The sequence below is a fragment of the Lepidochelys kempii genome, chromosome 16 (assembly GCF_965140285.1).
Source record: "Lepidochelys kempii isolate rLepKem1 chromosome 16, rLepKem1.hap1, whole genome shotgun sequence".
Lineage (NCBI taxonomy): Eukaryota > Metazoa > Chordata > Testudines > Cheloniidae > Lepidochelys > Lepidochelys kempii.
In genome coordinates, this window is record NC_136395.1 from 22760313 (window position 1) to 22776395 (window position 16083).

Below are 16083 nucleotides of genomic sequence, written 5' to 3' on the forward strand. Positions count from 1 at the left end.
AGAAAGTTACTCTTGGCCTGGAAGTTTGGACCACAAATGTTTATTAAGCACAACCCCTCCCCTCCCCTCCCCCCCCAAGCCCTATGTATTTCTATATATTAATTCATTTGGCAGATTATTATTTTTTAAGGAAAAAACAAGTACCTGGTGGGTTAAAATTCCCTCTTAAAATGACATTAGCAAATGCACATGTAAAAAATAAATAAGCTCATACATTCAAGTATATGGCAAATACGTCACACTCTGCAAGCTGATTGGTCAGATTCCAGTTTGTGGCCTGGCCAAGCGCCGCACGGTCACGAGTCCTCTGCTGGTCATGTTGTTGTAACAGCAGGAGCCCAGGAGCGAGGTGGCCCCTCTTACTGAATACAATGCAGGGACTGATGGTGCCCCTGAACCAGTCCTTGCATTGGTTGATCCCTCCAGCAGTAGTGAGGGGTGAATTTTACCTGCTCACACCTAGGACATCTACACATGTTAGGGCCTCCCCCCAGCTGGGCTAAGTGGTGCCTGGCTGAATTTCTTGCTGCTGGAAATTTTCCATGAAGGCCGCTCCTGAGAGAGACGCGGGGGCAACGGGGACTCAGCAATGGACTTGCGGGGAGATGAACAGTAGCTGGAAGGCCCACCAGAGGACTGATGCAGCCCTGCCAGTCCCAGCTAGCGCAGCAGTGCAAAGGGGCACCTCTGTACAGCTAAACTTGAGGGTGGCTAGCCCCATTCTGTGTTAGGCAGGAGGGTTGTTTTTCAGCCTATTTGAAAGTGACAAGTCCCCACCAAAGTTGGCCCATTCCCTGTGTGCTCCTGTGCCGACCAGGCTGGAGGCCTCTAGCTACTACTGCAAGAGAAAAGAGGAATGTTATGAAGCCCCATGGATGGGGGCAGTGCTCTAAGCTAGATTCACACTGGCCTGACTAACGGCTTTCCTTTAAAAACACAGGGCACCTGTATTCCCAGAGCAGTGAACGGTGCCCAATTGACAGCTTCCAGCTTCACAACACGCAGCAAACCAAGTTTCCGCTCCTGCGGCTCTGCTTCAACCTGAACCCGCCGGGTCCCCAGTGGGTCTGTGACGGGGTTTGCTGCCAGCCATGCCACAAACAACCAGGAGCACTGTCACACAGGCCAACAGCTGGCAGGGGCTAGTACCAAGTATACTGGGGACCTCTTGGTTCATGGTCAGAGGATCTCCCTGGGCCCTGAATGTGCTGGCTGTGGAGATAGTTATGGGCAACCTCCTTGATGCGGCTGCTTTTGCGGGGGGGCATTGCCATAAACAGTGGCAGCCCCACGTGCGCACAGCAGCTGAACTGGGCTTGCTCAGCCCTGTGGGAAAAAGCCAAGCTCGGCCCTGCAGGGCAGGACCCCAGTTCCAAGGGCTGCTGCTGCCACCTTGGCAGGCTGGTGAGGACAGCTCCAAACGTCTCCTAGCCAGACGGTAAGCAGGGAGGGAGGAGTCCACAGCAAAGAGAGGGTCCCCGTTAACCCACGTGTTGCAGAAATAAAATACCTAACGGAACGTGGGACCACGGGCTGCAGCCAGGGCTCAGGGTTACACTAACTGCTGGCTGCCTTCAGCTTCTCCACGGTTGCACCCCAGCCCAGCTGGACACCCCTTCCCCACAGAGCTCGGCAGGGAGGTGCAGACGCTCTCAGGCACTGCTGGCGGGGGGACTGCAGCAGCCAATTCACCGGTTGTCTCAGTCTACTTCCCTGGCGCCCAGCCCTGCGTGAGCAGTTCCTCCTAGCTTTGTTCAGCCGTAGAAGAGTCATTGTTTGTATAAAAAGCCATAAAGAAAAACTGTCCCCAGCTGGTGAACCTGCCTGGCCCCTACTCCAAAGAAAGACAAAACTACCAAAGCGGTAGGAAACGCCCCCTTCCCCTCCACACACACCCCCCTTCACTGAGCAGGGCTACTCCTCACCGGGACAGTCTGCCACGGAACAGCCAGGCTCAGGTTTTAAACAGATGTTGCTTTCCTCAAAGCAAACCCCAATTCTTAGCTGGAGCTAGGTCTCCTCTGCTGCTCCTCCTGGGCTGAAGCCAGATCCACCCTCTGCTCGTCCATACGCTTGGCCTGGACACGCTGGATGAGGCTGAAGAAGTCTTCGTCGGGCATGGTGGGGCCACGGGGGACGGTGTCCGGCGGAGCGCAGCGCTGGTCGTCTATCCGGGATGACTGGCACGGCGGAGGGGAGGGGAGGAGAAACAGGCATTAGAAACAGTTCCCGCCTGAGCGCAGGGACCAGGGGATTCAGTGACAGCTGACTTTGTCCTGCTGGGGGGACAGCGAGCTCCCTGCAGCTGGCTATAGGCGAAAGGGGTTGCCACGAGGAGGTGGCAAGAAAGGGCAGAAGAATCCCACCCTGGAAACGGTGGCCCTGAGCCCAGGGCCAGAGGGGAAGGGAAGGGCTTTTCACAGGGTTTGGCATGAGCCCTGCTTTTATGGACCAGCCTCTCAGGCCGCTCCCCTCACTCCCTCCTGGTTTGCAGGCAAGCTGGCACAGTGCACTCACGGGACAGGCGTGGGCCCTGCGCCTTGGCCTACCTAACTGCAGGTGCAATCAAAGAGCAGCGCAAGACCTTGACTGGCACCTGCTCTTCCGTTCTGGAGGCACAAATGTGGCCCCGCAAAGAGGACGCTGGGCCCTTTGCCGGTCTTGCCCCATGTTCATACAGTGCTGTGTACTGTTCGGGATGGGCCCCAGGTGTAGCCCTAGGAGTGGCAGGAAAGCTGGCACAGCCCTGCCCCCTGGGGCTCTCCCGGGCCGAGCGGTGGCTCAGCCCCTGGGGTCAGTGCAGAAGAGCAAGCTGCCTACCTGGCACTTCATAAGCATGTTGAAGAACTCGTCCCCTGGCTCCTGGGCATCCCCCTCCATGCGCAGGTGCCCCAGGTTGTTGTGAGTGATGCGGAGGCCGGGCAGGCTGCCCACACTGGCACGCTGGTCATCCAGCCGCCTGCTCTGGGAGCTGGCGATGAGATCAAAGAACTCCTCTGTCTGCGGCGATGCCATTAATGAGGACTGAGCTGTGGGGGGACAGGGAGAGCACCAGGGCGTCAGTCCAGGGAGGGGGCCCGTGTCACGGTGCTGTTCAGCTCCAACATGCTGCTCAGTCTCTAATTAACTCGTTCACCACCCCTCTGAGGTCTGGGAGCCAGGACGCCTGGGTTCTGTTCTGGGCTGTGATGCAGATTTGCTCGGTGATCTTGGGTAAGTCACTTCACCCCTCTGTGCTTCTCAGTGCATGCACAGTGGGGGTGGCTAATCCCGCCCTGCCTTTGTAAAGCCCTTAGAGCTTGGTCCCCATAAAGTTCAAAGTGCATCATTATTAACTAGTAAATGATCCCCTTTTACAGGTGGGCAAGCTGAGGCAGTGAGCGAGCAAGTGATGTGCCTACGGGTAACCATCTAGTCAGTGGCAGAGCCGAGATTAGACCAGGCCTGGGGTCAGCCTCACTCAGCAGAAAAGTGATTTGAGCTGGTTTTTTTTTGCCCTACTTGATCTCTTAATTGATCCCCCTGCTAAGAGTAACCTCATTTCCCTGCACTGAATGCGCTCAGCTGACCTACAGCAGGAGAGAAGCGAATTGCAGCCATTTCATCTAATGGCAAAGAAGAACAAATGACCAAGACTTTTCTTTTATAACAGTGGGTCTGGCCAAGCCAAAGCTGAATGGCCCCTCTGAGCTGCAGGCAGCTCCCATTACCAATGTGCAGGGCCAGCCAGGGCCTCATCTCAGACCAGGCTTTCTGAAATCAGCCCGCTAAAGTGAGGGCCACTCCTAGGGAGAGCAGACTGCTGGTGCTGTGAACTTCCCCACAGCAGTGCCACACAATCCACTCAGGCTGGGGGTGCCGGAGGCCTTGCAAGGAGCGCGCTCACTCAGAGCACAATGGCTGGTAGGACCTTGCCTGTAGAAGGCATGAAGGCTCAGTTTCCACCCTGCAAGCTGGCCTTGGGAACAGCACATGCTGCGGCTATCACTTTCTCTGTGGCATTAAAAAAAACCTTTTAAAAGATCAGAGGGGGCTTATTGCCTTGCTTGACACAACATCAATAAAGTCTAGACGGCATCAGTGCCTCCCTGGAAGGAGGGCTCTGTGAGTGCATAAACATCGGGCAGCGAAGGGGGAAAGCAGCTGGCTTTATAGGGTAAACCACAGAAACTCTGGCTACACATCTCCCCCTGGCTGACAAGGCTGCACAAAGGGAGCAGGACAGGATATTAATTGCACTTGGACCGATGATTAGATTAAATTAGGGAAGAGATGCCTCATTGACGTGGCCTTTCAAGAAGGTACTTAATCTCTAGCATTCTCATTGCATTGCCAGCCCTCTGCCTGTGAAGCCATGCAAGCAAAAACTGTACCTTACTCCGGGGCCATGAGACATCATCCACTCCCATACAGCTGCTGCAGTGCTCTCTAATCCCCAGCACAGGGATTCCCGAGGTCCCCCTCTGGCTCTCCTAGCAAATGGCTATACTGCCCCAGGAGCTTAATTTCTGTGCCTCTTGACCCCTCCAGATCAGGAAAGTAACCCTTCCCTCCCCCCTGCCCGGGGTGTGCTGCCAGGCTGACCTGGGTCTGAAGCGCCTGGCACCCCTCCAGTGCCATACAAAGGGCTAGAAACGCAGGATTCTAAGCTGCATCTTGGCTCCCCCATGCTGCTGTCACTCCAAGCAGTGAGCTCCCGCTGGGAGCAGCTGGCAAGGAGCGCAGGAGAATGCAGCGGGAAGCAGATCAGGGTGCAGAACGGTGCCATCAACGCGGGCACAAGCGCCCAAGTGCCCTTTTAAGCTCCGACACGGGCGAGCAGGTCTGCCTTTGCGAACTCCCGGGTGGTGGGACCGAACAGGCCCGTTCCTGGTTCCGATGCGTCCTCTAATTGCCCGTTCTGAGCCCCGGAGCAGTCTCCTCAGTGCAACGGCAGACCCCAAGTCAGTTACTAGGCCATGATTACAGTGAACCACCGAGGAACCTGTCTGAAGCGTCATTTCCCGCCTTCCTCGTTATTAAGCCTAATTTTAGGATTCGGGGGCAGGGGGTGGCCAGTTCCAAGTAGGTGGTAGTTACAGAAATTGTGCTTGCAATTGACTCCAAAGTCCCTGGAAGCTTGAGTGGCTTTCTGTCTTGCGCTCAGGCAGCCTCCTGACAGATGCCCCATGCAATTACAACGGGTGGGATATAATTAGAGGCCATGTAATCAGCCAAGTGCAAGCAGAGGTAAGTGATTCATCAGATGGCTCGTCCTTTCCGAGTCCCCTAGACAACTCTCGCCTTTCAGGGCCAGTGCAGATACGGTATCTGCCTGGGCAATGGCTGCAAATGCTCTGTCCAGCACAAGGCAGAGGTACCTGCGTCATACCGTGTGCCTTAGGAAATCACAGTCCGAGCCTGGTTCTTTTCAGTCCTCCCAGAGCCAGCCTGCTCCTCCGAAGGCTGTCCGGCCGGGTGTGCGTTTGGGAGCTAGAGCACGAGCCAAGCTCTCCGCTGATGTAAATGGGCTCAGTTCCATTGACTTCAGTGGAGATTTGCCCATTTCCCCCAGAGGAGAATTTGAGCCATGACTTCCCACCACCCTCCTTACAAGCAGTCAGTGCTATGCTCACATCCAGCACAAGGGCACACGCTCCCAATGCCACCTAAAGATTCCAGTGCTGCCTCCCTATGAGAAGCAAAAGACCAGCAGGCTGCTGGCACAGACAGCCCCCTGAGCCGAGGAGCTGGCGCTCCATGTGGGGGGCCGTGCTCTGTCTTGGAGCATACCCGTGGGAAACAGGGCTGGGGGAAGCGAAGGGGAAGGTGCATTGCAGGCTCAGCCAGCAGCCCAACGTGCTGGCTAACGTCCCTACGCCAAAGTGCAGACTTACTGTGCTGCCAATGCCCATCACGCCTGGCATGACCAGGTCTGGATGGCACCACATTTGGCACTGCTGTGAACCTCAGACAGGAGGGCTTTGAAACGACGGGTGTAAGCAAACAGAAGGCACCGCACAACGAAAATGTTCAGTCGCAAGCCCAGAAACAATATTCAACAGTCCATGAAAACAGCGGGGTGCTTCCTTTTTGCTGCTGGTTAGGAACGAAACATTCCCCCGCAACGTAGAAATCCAAACACGCTAACACCGGGCGAGCAAAGGGGACCCAGTAAAATAACTCTAAATAGAAAGGAAAACAGGCCACGTACTTTTACTGTCTAAGCGAGAGTGCAAATTAATTAAACAGCAGTGTGCCCAACGCGCCCTTTTATCGAGCGTCTCACAGTATTTGCTGTTGTCCTGAAAGCCTCCTGTTAACGGAGGCATGTTAATACATGAGAATCTCAGCTTTCATTTAAAAAAGGAAGCAAGGCCCAGACTGTCAAAAGGGATTGATTCCAATGAGAATTTGGCCCAGAAGCTCAAAGGTATTTAGGCACCTAAGTTTCTAGCCGTCAGGGTTGTGGAGAAAAGCTTCATAATGTTAAGTGAGGACAGCACAAAAGCTCAGAAATCAGGAGCTGAATCAACAGAGCCCCAAATTCACGTTTTTATTAACAAATCATGATTTTTAATCCAGCCTCCTGCTCTGGAGTTCGAGCACCTGGGCTGATGGCAATATTGGAACAGCTTAAAGGCTGCTGTTGCCTACAGCTCCCTCGATTATAGCCCTCAGCACAGCTGGGAAACCCATGCTGGTTTCTGTATCAGAAACATGCGTATCTTTATAAAAATGATGCACACTTCCAGTCTCTTTTTAGGGTGAAAAGCCACCTGACTCGGAGCCAGGCTGTGCTCCTTGTCACAACACAGCCTGACCTGTTCAGCACTAGTTCGCTCTCGCTGCTGCGTACGCGTCGTCCCAGCTCTATGTTCCCTGGGTGCTTCGGTGCTGCGTCTCGTGTGTCAGCCGTTTTAGGGATGTCAGGGTTTTTTTTTTTAAAATCTTCTTTTATGTTTGTTTGTTCCAAACTGCATAGTTTGATCAAAAACATATGGAACAAATAAAAGTACCATAGAAATGGCTTTTAAAGCGAAGAGTTGAATACTTGTCTCTTTAGCCGTTGCTTTCTGATGACTGTTTAAACACATCTCATCACAGCCTTGCAAAATGGCCATGAAAATATACCAGTCCAGCACCCAATCTCCTTGCCTACCCTTACCATGTTGATATCACTACCATCTAGTTTTCATACACTTTATCTACCTATTCATTCAGCTATCTGCGATCTTCCTGTGGTTATCTACCTGTCTGTGTTCTGTGTCCCCCCTATGGTTTACCTTTCTCTCCAGCACCTTTCCTCATAGTATCTAAGTGCTGAACAAAATTCAGAAGCACAAAAACCAAATGACGATTTCAATGAAAAAAACTTAACACTCTTTTACTTGCCCAACAAAAAACACGGCAAATGACCTAGGGGTGTCAGCAAACAGAATTTTGCCAGAGCGCCTTAACATTATAGCCAACCCCAAAATTCTGGGGTTCTTTTTGTGTGTGTCTTGGTCCTTGTGCTTTTGGGGCTCATCTTTTCAAGCTTTTCTCTGAAACCAGGAAAGATACTTTTGAACAAGCGAAAGCTGAGATTCTCACATAAGCACCTGACTCCAGGAGCTGGGGATTTAAAAGAAAACACCAACTATTGCCAGACTTGCGATAAATTCCTGAGAACTGGCAGCACTGCAGACATGTCATTACTCTCGTTAACGGGAGACCCCAAGTGCTTACATATTCCTTCTTCCAGGGCAGGCACGGAGGCGGCAGCAGCCTCTGTTTGGCACTCTTCTAGCGGGCAGCGCTGGTCATCCATTCGGCTGCTCTGGAACTTGCTCAGCAGGTCAAAGAAGCATTCCTCGTCTGAAGGGGCCCGGCTGATTTTCTGCAAAGAAGAAAGGAACCAGAAGAAGTCAAGCAATCAAAAGCAACTCCTTACATCTGCAACTGTTGACTTACAAGTTTCCTGCCCTGTCCTAGGCCAAGTGGAGGCCGGATTCTCTGCTGCTCGGTGCTGCAGAGTGGAGCCGTCAGAGAGGGTCAGCGATATTTGATTCTCTGCTTGACTCCACCCCCAACCACAGGATAGGTTAAGAGCAGTTTGGGGGCTGCTCTAACCCGCACTGGCTGGCAATCATCTCCAAGGGACTGTCCGCACCCCATTCCGTCCCCCAATTCCCTCCTTGGCCAGGGCTAGGAGGGTAAGGCATAGAAACTGCCTCTGTCCCTGCTGCAGCCTCTCTCCACGCGCACACACACCACCCTTAGCCACCCCAGCTGGGACGCGTGGCGGGTTCCCCCCTGAGCCATGCAAAGGGAGCAGAGCAGGACAGCGAATGTGCCTCCGGGAGTCCAGGGGCCAACAAATTCCCTTTCACTCAGCTCATCTCCTAGTGATGCGGCTCGTTTCCAGCGCAGGTGTCCCCCCCCAGGCATACAGCTGCATTGTGTCCCCATCCACTCCCATCTCCGAAATAGCTTCTCACTGTTCTTCTCCTTGCCTTTCCAATAGGGGCGGGTAAAACTAGCCTCCACCAGAAAGAAAGATCAACTCCTCCCACACCCTCCCCCCCAGCAAGGCAGAGTTACCTTCCTTTGCAAGAGCTCTCCTTCAGGGGCTATTACCAGGGAGCATTCGCAAAGGCACAAGGTGAGCAGCTGTCACCCTTCCTTTCCGTTCCACCAGAGGAACATTTGTGGCAAGCCCTTCTGTTAAATAATCCAATCACGTTCCAGCCGACCCTGGGAAACTCTGGATGCTTTCCAAGCCGCTTTTGGCTGGGGCCATGTTTCTAGACTTCCTTAGGGCTCCTAGCAATGGGGAAATTAGCCTCACTGTCCAACAGCCTTCATTGCTGCAGAGCATCGTGAACACATGGGCGAGCTCTCTCCTGGCACGCGGGGATTGTTCTCTTGCAGGGAGAAAAGACTGGTTCTAAAGGAGAGGTTTTGAGAGAGGGAGGGGTTTCCCTAGCCCTGCATGGGAGAGGGAATTAGTTACTGAGCAGTGTTGGGGCAGCTAAGGGAAAGAGAAGCGATCCGGACAGGAGCGGAGTCAGCCTGGGGAGAGTTTAGTAACCTGGGAGCCCAGTCCCGGGCTTGAAGCCAGAGGGATAGGAAGCCAGTGAATGAGATGGACCACAGGGTATCACATAGAACTCCCCTTCTGATGTGTTGTCCCCATCCCCATCCTCTCCCTTTGCAAGGTTATAACCCTGTATGCACAGACAGCAAGTATTCCTCTCAAGCCAGCTAAATTTAGACTCCCATAAAGGTCTCCACAACCTGAGCTTCCCAGAGTTCTTCCTTCCTTTCTGGTATCCACAGGAGACCGCTGGTTATAACAATCAGTGAGCTGCAAATGCCACTCGATTATAGCTCTTCAGGAAAACAATTCCCGCCCAAGAGCCCCAAATGATCACCTTTCACCAGACAGTGATATATTTAAGCTGTGCTCTGGAATGGATTTGCTTCCAAAGCCTCCATGCACAAGCCCTGTGGTGTGACCAATTCCACTTCAGACAGATGTGTTTTGTATGCCATTACGAGGCACGCTTCGCTAACGGAGTAAACACAGAGTCCCCTCTTTGGCTCAGCCAAAATCATCATGAGCAGCAGATTTCTCTGAAGCATTACTCAGAATTGGATGTAAAATTAGCAAATGAGAAGAGAGGCATCTGCCAGGCTCAGGAGGGCTCCGACTGGGATCTCGTACGGTCACACAGACTGGTCAGATGCTACCAAGAGCAACGGATAAAATCAGTGGACATTGATGAACCTCTGATACCCACTCAGTGGCCCACTGACATGAGCTGGTGGCCTGGATGGAATGACAGCACCAAAACCAAGAGCAATTATTTTGATTAGTATTATGAAGACCCAGCTCTTCAAAGGTATTTAGGCACGTAACTCCCATTGAAACCAATGGGACCCTGAAACCAATGAGAGTCAGGCGCCTAAATACCTCGGAAGATCTGGACCTATGTGCCCCAAGCAGGATCAGGTCTCCATTGTGCTAGGCGCCGTACAGACACCTGGCAAGAGAGAGTCCCTGCCCTGAGGTGTTTATGATCTTAATGGACAAGTCAGGCAAAGGGCGGGAGACAGGAAGGATTATTACAGGGCTGGAGGTGAAGTGCTCTGCCAAACAGGGGGGCTGTAGCAGAGAGGGGACTGACCCCAGACAGCCTGTGTGCCAAGGCCTTTTCCGCACAGCCATCCCTCCAGTCAGGCGCTTGCCTCAGCAGAGAGGTGATGCATGAATGGGGCCCACAGATCGAACCCCCGTTCTCTCGCCTGCTACAGGCGGGTCCCTCCAGGCCAGTCGGTGGGGAATTGCGGGTGCCTGCCCTGGAGAGATGGAGAGTTAGCGAATCTTGAGCCATTCACCAGCACAACGTTCACTGATCACAGTCAAACCGGTCTGGTTCCGAACTGGATGAAGCAGGGAAGGCACGTTTCGTGAGCGGGGCCAGCTCACGCTGCGCTCGCTACATGGCCACACCCCGTCCGTACCTAAGTCCGTCTGCCAGCCCCTCTGCTGTGCTGCTTCTCTGCATTGAGCTGGCTTGTATACAGATCACCCACCCTGTTCCCCTCCCCCGGACCACTTGTCCGTGTGCCGGTCTTGTCCTTAAACTGCGAGCAGGACTGCTCTCACGAGTGCCTGGAAAGCACAAGTGCACAGCAGGAGCTATTGGAAATACCTACTAACAAACGGGCTGGCCGCGCTGGTGGCGTGTGGAGCATTCAGCCTTCAGGCTCAAGATATGTGTGGGACACCAGGGAGGCCAGTCATGCTACCGCTTCCACAATGCAATGCCTGTCTGGAGATTTATTCTTTAATGCACCGGCAGCGCCTTCAGACAGCCGTTGGAAGAGCTCACCAGCCTTTGCCGATTTTAACCCTTCGCATTCTACGTTTTCCTAAGCGCCGACTGATGCCAGCGGCAGCTCCTTTCTCCTCCCATCATCCCCGAGAGGCAGGGGAGGGCTGAGCCCTATCTTACAGGCTGCAGAGCAGAGGGGTCAGGTGACTTGGCCCAGGTCACACAGTGGGTCACCGGCAGAGCCAAGGGTAGAACCCAGGTGTCCTGGCTCCTAGTCACCTTCTCTGATCACCGGAATCTGCTTCTCTCGCGGACACTGAAGGTACAAAATGAAGTAAAGCTCCAATGCATCCTGGGATAGAAGCACTTAGAGGCACTCACATCTTAATGTAAAAAACTAACAGCAACAACAACCCTTCCTTTCCTTCCTGGTTTTGGCTTTTGTGGCCTTGTGCATCCGCGCTAATTTGCTACCTCAACCCCCACAACTCTCCCCATCACACACCAGCTTTTGGCAGAGGTCCGGACAGGGATTCCTATTGGGGGAGATACCGCCGCAGGGCTCCTAACTTGGCCAGTGGAAGGGAACGCCTGGGTGATGCAAGGCTTAGCTCACACTCCTCAGCACGCTGGCTGAGCACTCTGCTTCTGGAGTGACTGCAGCTCCTTCCCAGTCAGGGAACAGGGCAAGGTGTAGCAGAGTCAAAGCCAGATGGAGTGCTCGGGTGGATGCACTCAGCCCCTAGGCCCAGCCCTTTTAGCCCTGGGTGCTGGACACAGAGAGGGCATCAGAGAAAAGCCTTAACTCATTCGAGATCTCAAGCAACAGGTGCCTGCTGGTGGCAAGGAAAACCTGGAACTCCAGCCCCAGACGCATAGGGCGCTGGAGTAAAGCCAGCAAAGCAAGAGGAGTAGTCAGAGTTCGGGTCCTTTGCTGACTCTGGGATCCTCTCAAGCTTGTCAGCAAAGCTACGGGTTGTCCTTTATGGAACCGAGTCTGGAGCAGGAGAAGCCACGTGAGGTTTCTCTTATGGGCCCCTCCTCGTTCTATCCAAGCAGCGAGACCTTCTAAACAGGTGAAGACAACTTCTAACAAAGGGCAGCTCGGTTGTTTTCAAAGGAGATGGAAAATCCCCAGGAGAGAGTTGTGATGAGGGGGTTAACGCAATGGTTTTGGCTCAGTAAATGGAGGAAAATAATTTTCTCTTAAGCTAGGCAAACCAGCCGAGATACACTCATCTTCTATTTAGGGCACCGTCAAAATTAGCAACAGGCCAGGCAATGGAACATTAGCAATCTGGGAGCTGATTGGGGGTGGGTGGGAGTAAAACCCCACCTCTTCCATGTGCTGATCTGCTAATAAAATGGTGTGTTGGAAAGACAGCCTCTGAACCAATAATAGTTGCACCCTGGAAATCAAAGGGTTTACAGTGAGGGTGTGCTGCATTTATTACAGTACTGCCACATCAGGTTGCGTGACCCAAAAATTTCATCCGGGAGAAGAAATTCTGCTCTCAGTCACACTGATTCAACACAGCTGGTTTCAGCGGGGTTGCACCAGTGTAACTGGGAGTAGCATTTGGCCCTGAGAAGGACTCTGACTTCAGAGGTGCAAACATTAGGGAAGTGTCACGGGGGAGGAAAAATTAAGCTAAGAAGTGATGCCACACACTCCAGAGAGCTGAGTTCAGATCCACCATGGTGGGAAAAAATGACCTTCTACTGGACACTTTGTCTGTGTCACAAAAGCATCACACAGTTTCAGGTGACCGGCAGCCACTGCTCAAGCAAGGGCCAGGACTGGGACAGGAGGGGGTGTTTTGCCTGATCTGTGTGAGGAGTCAAGGACTGAAAGAGCCAGGGGTGTGGCGTGGCGGGACCCGGGACAGCATGGGAACAGTCAGGCAGATTCAGAGATGGAGGCATGTTGGGGGAGCCATACAGGAGTCCAGGGCTGGACTAGCAGGGGGAGCTGCAGATCAGGGTCAGTGTTCACAGGCAGCCCAGGAGAAAAGCAAGGAATGCAGGTCAAGCTCACAGGACACTGGCAGAGAAGGACAGGGGAGCTTTTGCACTCTGCTGGCCCAAGCCAGTGCTATTCATCCTTCTCCTTCATAAGCATCACTCACCTAGTTAACCCCCCTTGAGAAACAACTCCCACCTCCTCCATGTCCCTCTCACTGCGGACTAGCAGCTTGCTTTCCCCTTGGCTCACCATGGACTGGCTCAGCACCCCTCTAATTAAAATGCTAAACCCTGACGATACTCCGAGCGCCTAGCTCCCTCCGTCCTGGCTTCGGACAAGGAGCTGCGGAGACAGCTGGACCACCATGATGCAGGCTGCGGATGGGGTGGCGATCAAGAGTGTGTGGATGATGCCATTTTGTAGAGTAAAGCGGTGTCCTCATCCGACACATATGGTGCGTGTGCTACAAAATGGCATCCTCCGTGCCATCTGGGGTCGCGGGAGTTAATAAAGCGTCAAAATGGGGTCCTGCCACCAAACAGTTTGGGAACTGCTGCTCTAGCCTATAGGACTGCAGTTCCCTGGATCTTTCACCCATGAATTAGACTTTGTCTACAAGTGTCCTTAACTTACCATAACAATGAAAAATGAGACGGGGTCTTCCCCAGCTGCCATATCAATATGCCTCCCTCGAAACCTGTTGCTCAGAAGTCCTTGCCCTTTCCCCAGTGTCCTCTATAAGGACGGCAGGCAAGGAGATGAGAAAGGAGGGGCCCTTCCGCCGAGTGGCTCATCATTTATCTGAACACCGCCCACCTGCGGCCCAGCACAGCCCAGGGAACCGTGCCAAAGAGACTGATCAAATGGGTCTGCACTTCCCTATACGGATTTTAAATAGAAATGAGGTAGAGGGTTGGGGGGGGGGGGAGGAGATGTGGAACTGCCCTTATGATCAGAAAGAAAATCTCTTCTCACATGGCACCATTCACAGCAGGATCTCAAAGCAATCACTCAAATACGAACCCAGCCTTGCAGCCAGAGCAGAGCTCATAGTCTGCAATGTAGGAATGCATGTGACTAATCCAGTTTTTTTCTCTGCCAGTGGTTTCCAATTTCGACGTATTTATTCGCGCTATTAAGTGAGAGTTTTCTGCCAGCTGATGGAGAGACTCCCGTAGCTCAAGTGCTAGCGGTCCCCAGAGCACCTCTGCTTTGGCTGCTGTCCCAAAGCAACGAGTTAGCCCGTGCTCCAGTGCTGGGTTCCAACCCTGCTGATGATCCACATAGGGAGTCATTACAATTAATTCCGGGGTGGATATTTATGTGCATTAATTGAACATTCAGTTCCTCAAAGACTTGCATGGGCCCCTTGGAGCTCTGTTTCCCACAAACCTTTGTGCTAGTGACGTTGCAGGACTTGAAAGCAAACGACTGGAGCAAACCCACTGAAAAACGCAAACTCACAGCAGCTTTCTTCTGAATGTGCTTCCCCCAAATTTACTCACAATGCCCCACGAGGTCAGTAATATTAGTAAACTGAGGCACAGCGACTCGGCCACACAGCAACGCAGTGACAAATCTGGGAATAAGGACCAGAAGGCCCTGGTTCCCAGTATGCCAAGTAATGGGTTACTGGTCCTGCTGATCTGATATAGGGAATTTCTACTTCTTACTTAGACTCAGAAATCATTCCAAATGCCTCACTGCAGCATTCAGGGCCCAATGCAAAATCCACTGATGTCAGTGGTCATTGGAGCAGACCCTTGAAGTCTCCTTTGTGTTTCAGAAACAGGCTTCAATCCTCATCTTCCCCCAAAGGTTTATTTTTGCTCCAAGAGGGGCTGTGGGGAGGTCTGGCTTTGTTCCTCTGTGGGAGACCCAAGTGAGGAGTTGCAGTCTCTCTTTTGGGAGGGGAAGGTTCCTGAGGCAGCTCCTAAGCCTCTTCCAGGGGTGGCAAAAGACATGTGAAAACCAGAGGAGGTATTTAATTGTCAGGGGAAAGCTGAGGGGCTCCCTCAACAAGAGAGTCTGGTCTTGGCCAGGCGGGTGGGCCCTGAAAGAGAGAGAAAATCCAGCTGTGCCTGTCACCCTGGATTGGAGCCTCCCCCATGTGCTGCTGGGGTTTTTTGTATTGTCAAAGGGGGCCAGCTTACATGCAGACTTCTTCAGCTCAGCTACAAATCCATTCTCGCTCTAAAGGGCACTGGAGACACACCCCTCTCCCCCGGCCTCGCTGCTGGGCGAGACACGAATTCTCCTCTTGCCATCTGAGAACACAGCTTGGAATGGAGCCAACGACAGGGTCAGGGCTGTTTGTGGGGTCAGAACAAGGGAGGCTGGCCCCATGTTCTCCCCTCAGGGAGCCTGCATCAGCTGAGCTAATGGAGACCTACCCAGCCAGCGAGGGGGGCAGAGAACTGCATTTGGTTTAAAATCACAGTCCCCATTTTGTATGACTGATTTTCATCACGACACCTGACTGCTAATCCGAGTGCAGAGAGGGCTAATGAAACCCGGCCAGTCAGACTCGTTTACCTGAAATAGGCCTCCCTAATTTGAAGGCATCCAGGCTTTTGCATACATTTTTTTTTCTCTAAGTGATCAGCAGGCCTGTTTCATCTGCTGTTTTGTAACCACTGTGGAGAAAACACCAGCTGCTGTCTGGGAAATGCATCGAAAAGCAAGTGCCCAGGCGACTGGGTGTCTCGGAGTCACCTTCTTGCATGGAGGATTTGCAGAGATGCTGTACACCCACAACTCCTGACAGGGTGCGGGGCGCTTTTGACAATCCGGTTGAGAAGCCTAGGGGGTTCGGAGACTTCTACCTCCTGAGCAGCACTCATAAGGGAGTGAGGATCTTGTGGAACTCCTTTCTCCCAAGGCCTCTTAGCCCTAAAACTCCCCATCTCCCATTATTAGCATGAAGGTATTATGCTTGGAATTATTATACCAGGATCAGGCCCCATTGTGCCGGGGGCTGTACGAACACAGACATAATCCACCGGTTTCCCCACTGCTCTTGTGGTCTAAAAGCTCTACACTGAACTCACCTAAAATGCCTGGCTCAGGGATCCCTCTATTGACCTTGGGCTCTGACTCAGGTCTGAGCCCAAGCCCTGCTTCTGTCCACACACCAATCAGTTAGACTCTGACCCATCCCACTAGCAGGATCCTAAGACCCACCTCCTGGGTGCTTGCTGAAAGGAGTCAGAGTCCTGCTGACATTTGGTCCAAGGCCTCTCATTCTGCTGTGTGGACGCACTCGTATGGCTGAGAGACCCGGGTCCAGGAATTGCGAGCCCAGGTTTACAA

The 16083-nt window shown here is 53.0% G+C and overlaps 1 protein-coding gene across 5 annotated transcripts in view; it reads right to left on the reverse strand.

The window, feature by feature from the left end:
- Window positions 1–73: 73 nt before the first annotated feature.
- GPSM1 (G protein signaling modulator 1) overlaps window positions 74–16083 on the reverse strand; it is a 141919-nt gene continuing 125909 nt past the window's right edge. For all 5 annotated transcript variants that reach the window (XM_073314702.2, XM_073314703.2, XM_073314700.2 and 2 more), the window contains 3 exons: window positions 7711–7861; window positions 2821–3029; window positions 74–2180 (listed from right to left, as the gene is read on the reverse strand). In XM_073314702.2, the coding sequence (XP_073170803.1) occupies window positions 2001–2180; window positions 2821–3029; window positions 7711–7861 (540 nt within the window). In that variant the 3' untranslated portion in view covers window positions 74–2000. The remainder of the gene's footprint in view (window positions 2181–2820; window positions 3030–7710; window positions 7862–16083) is intronic.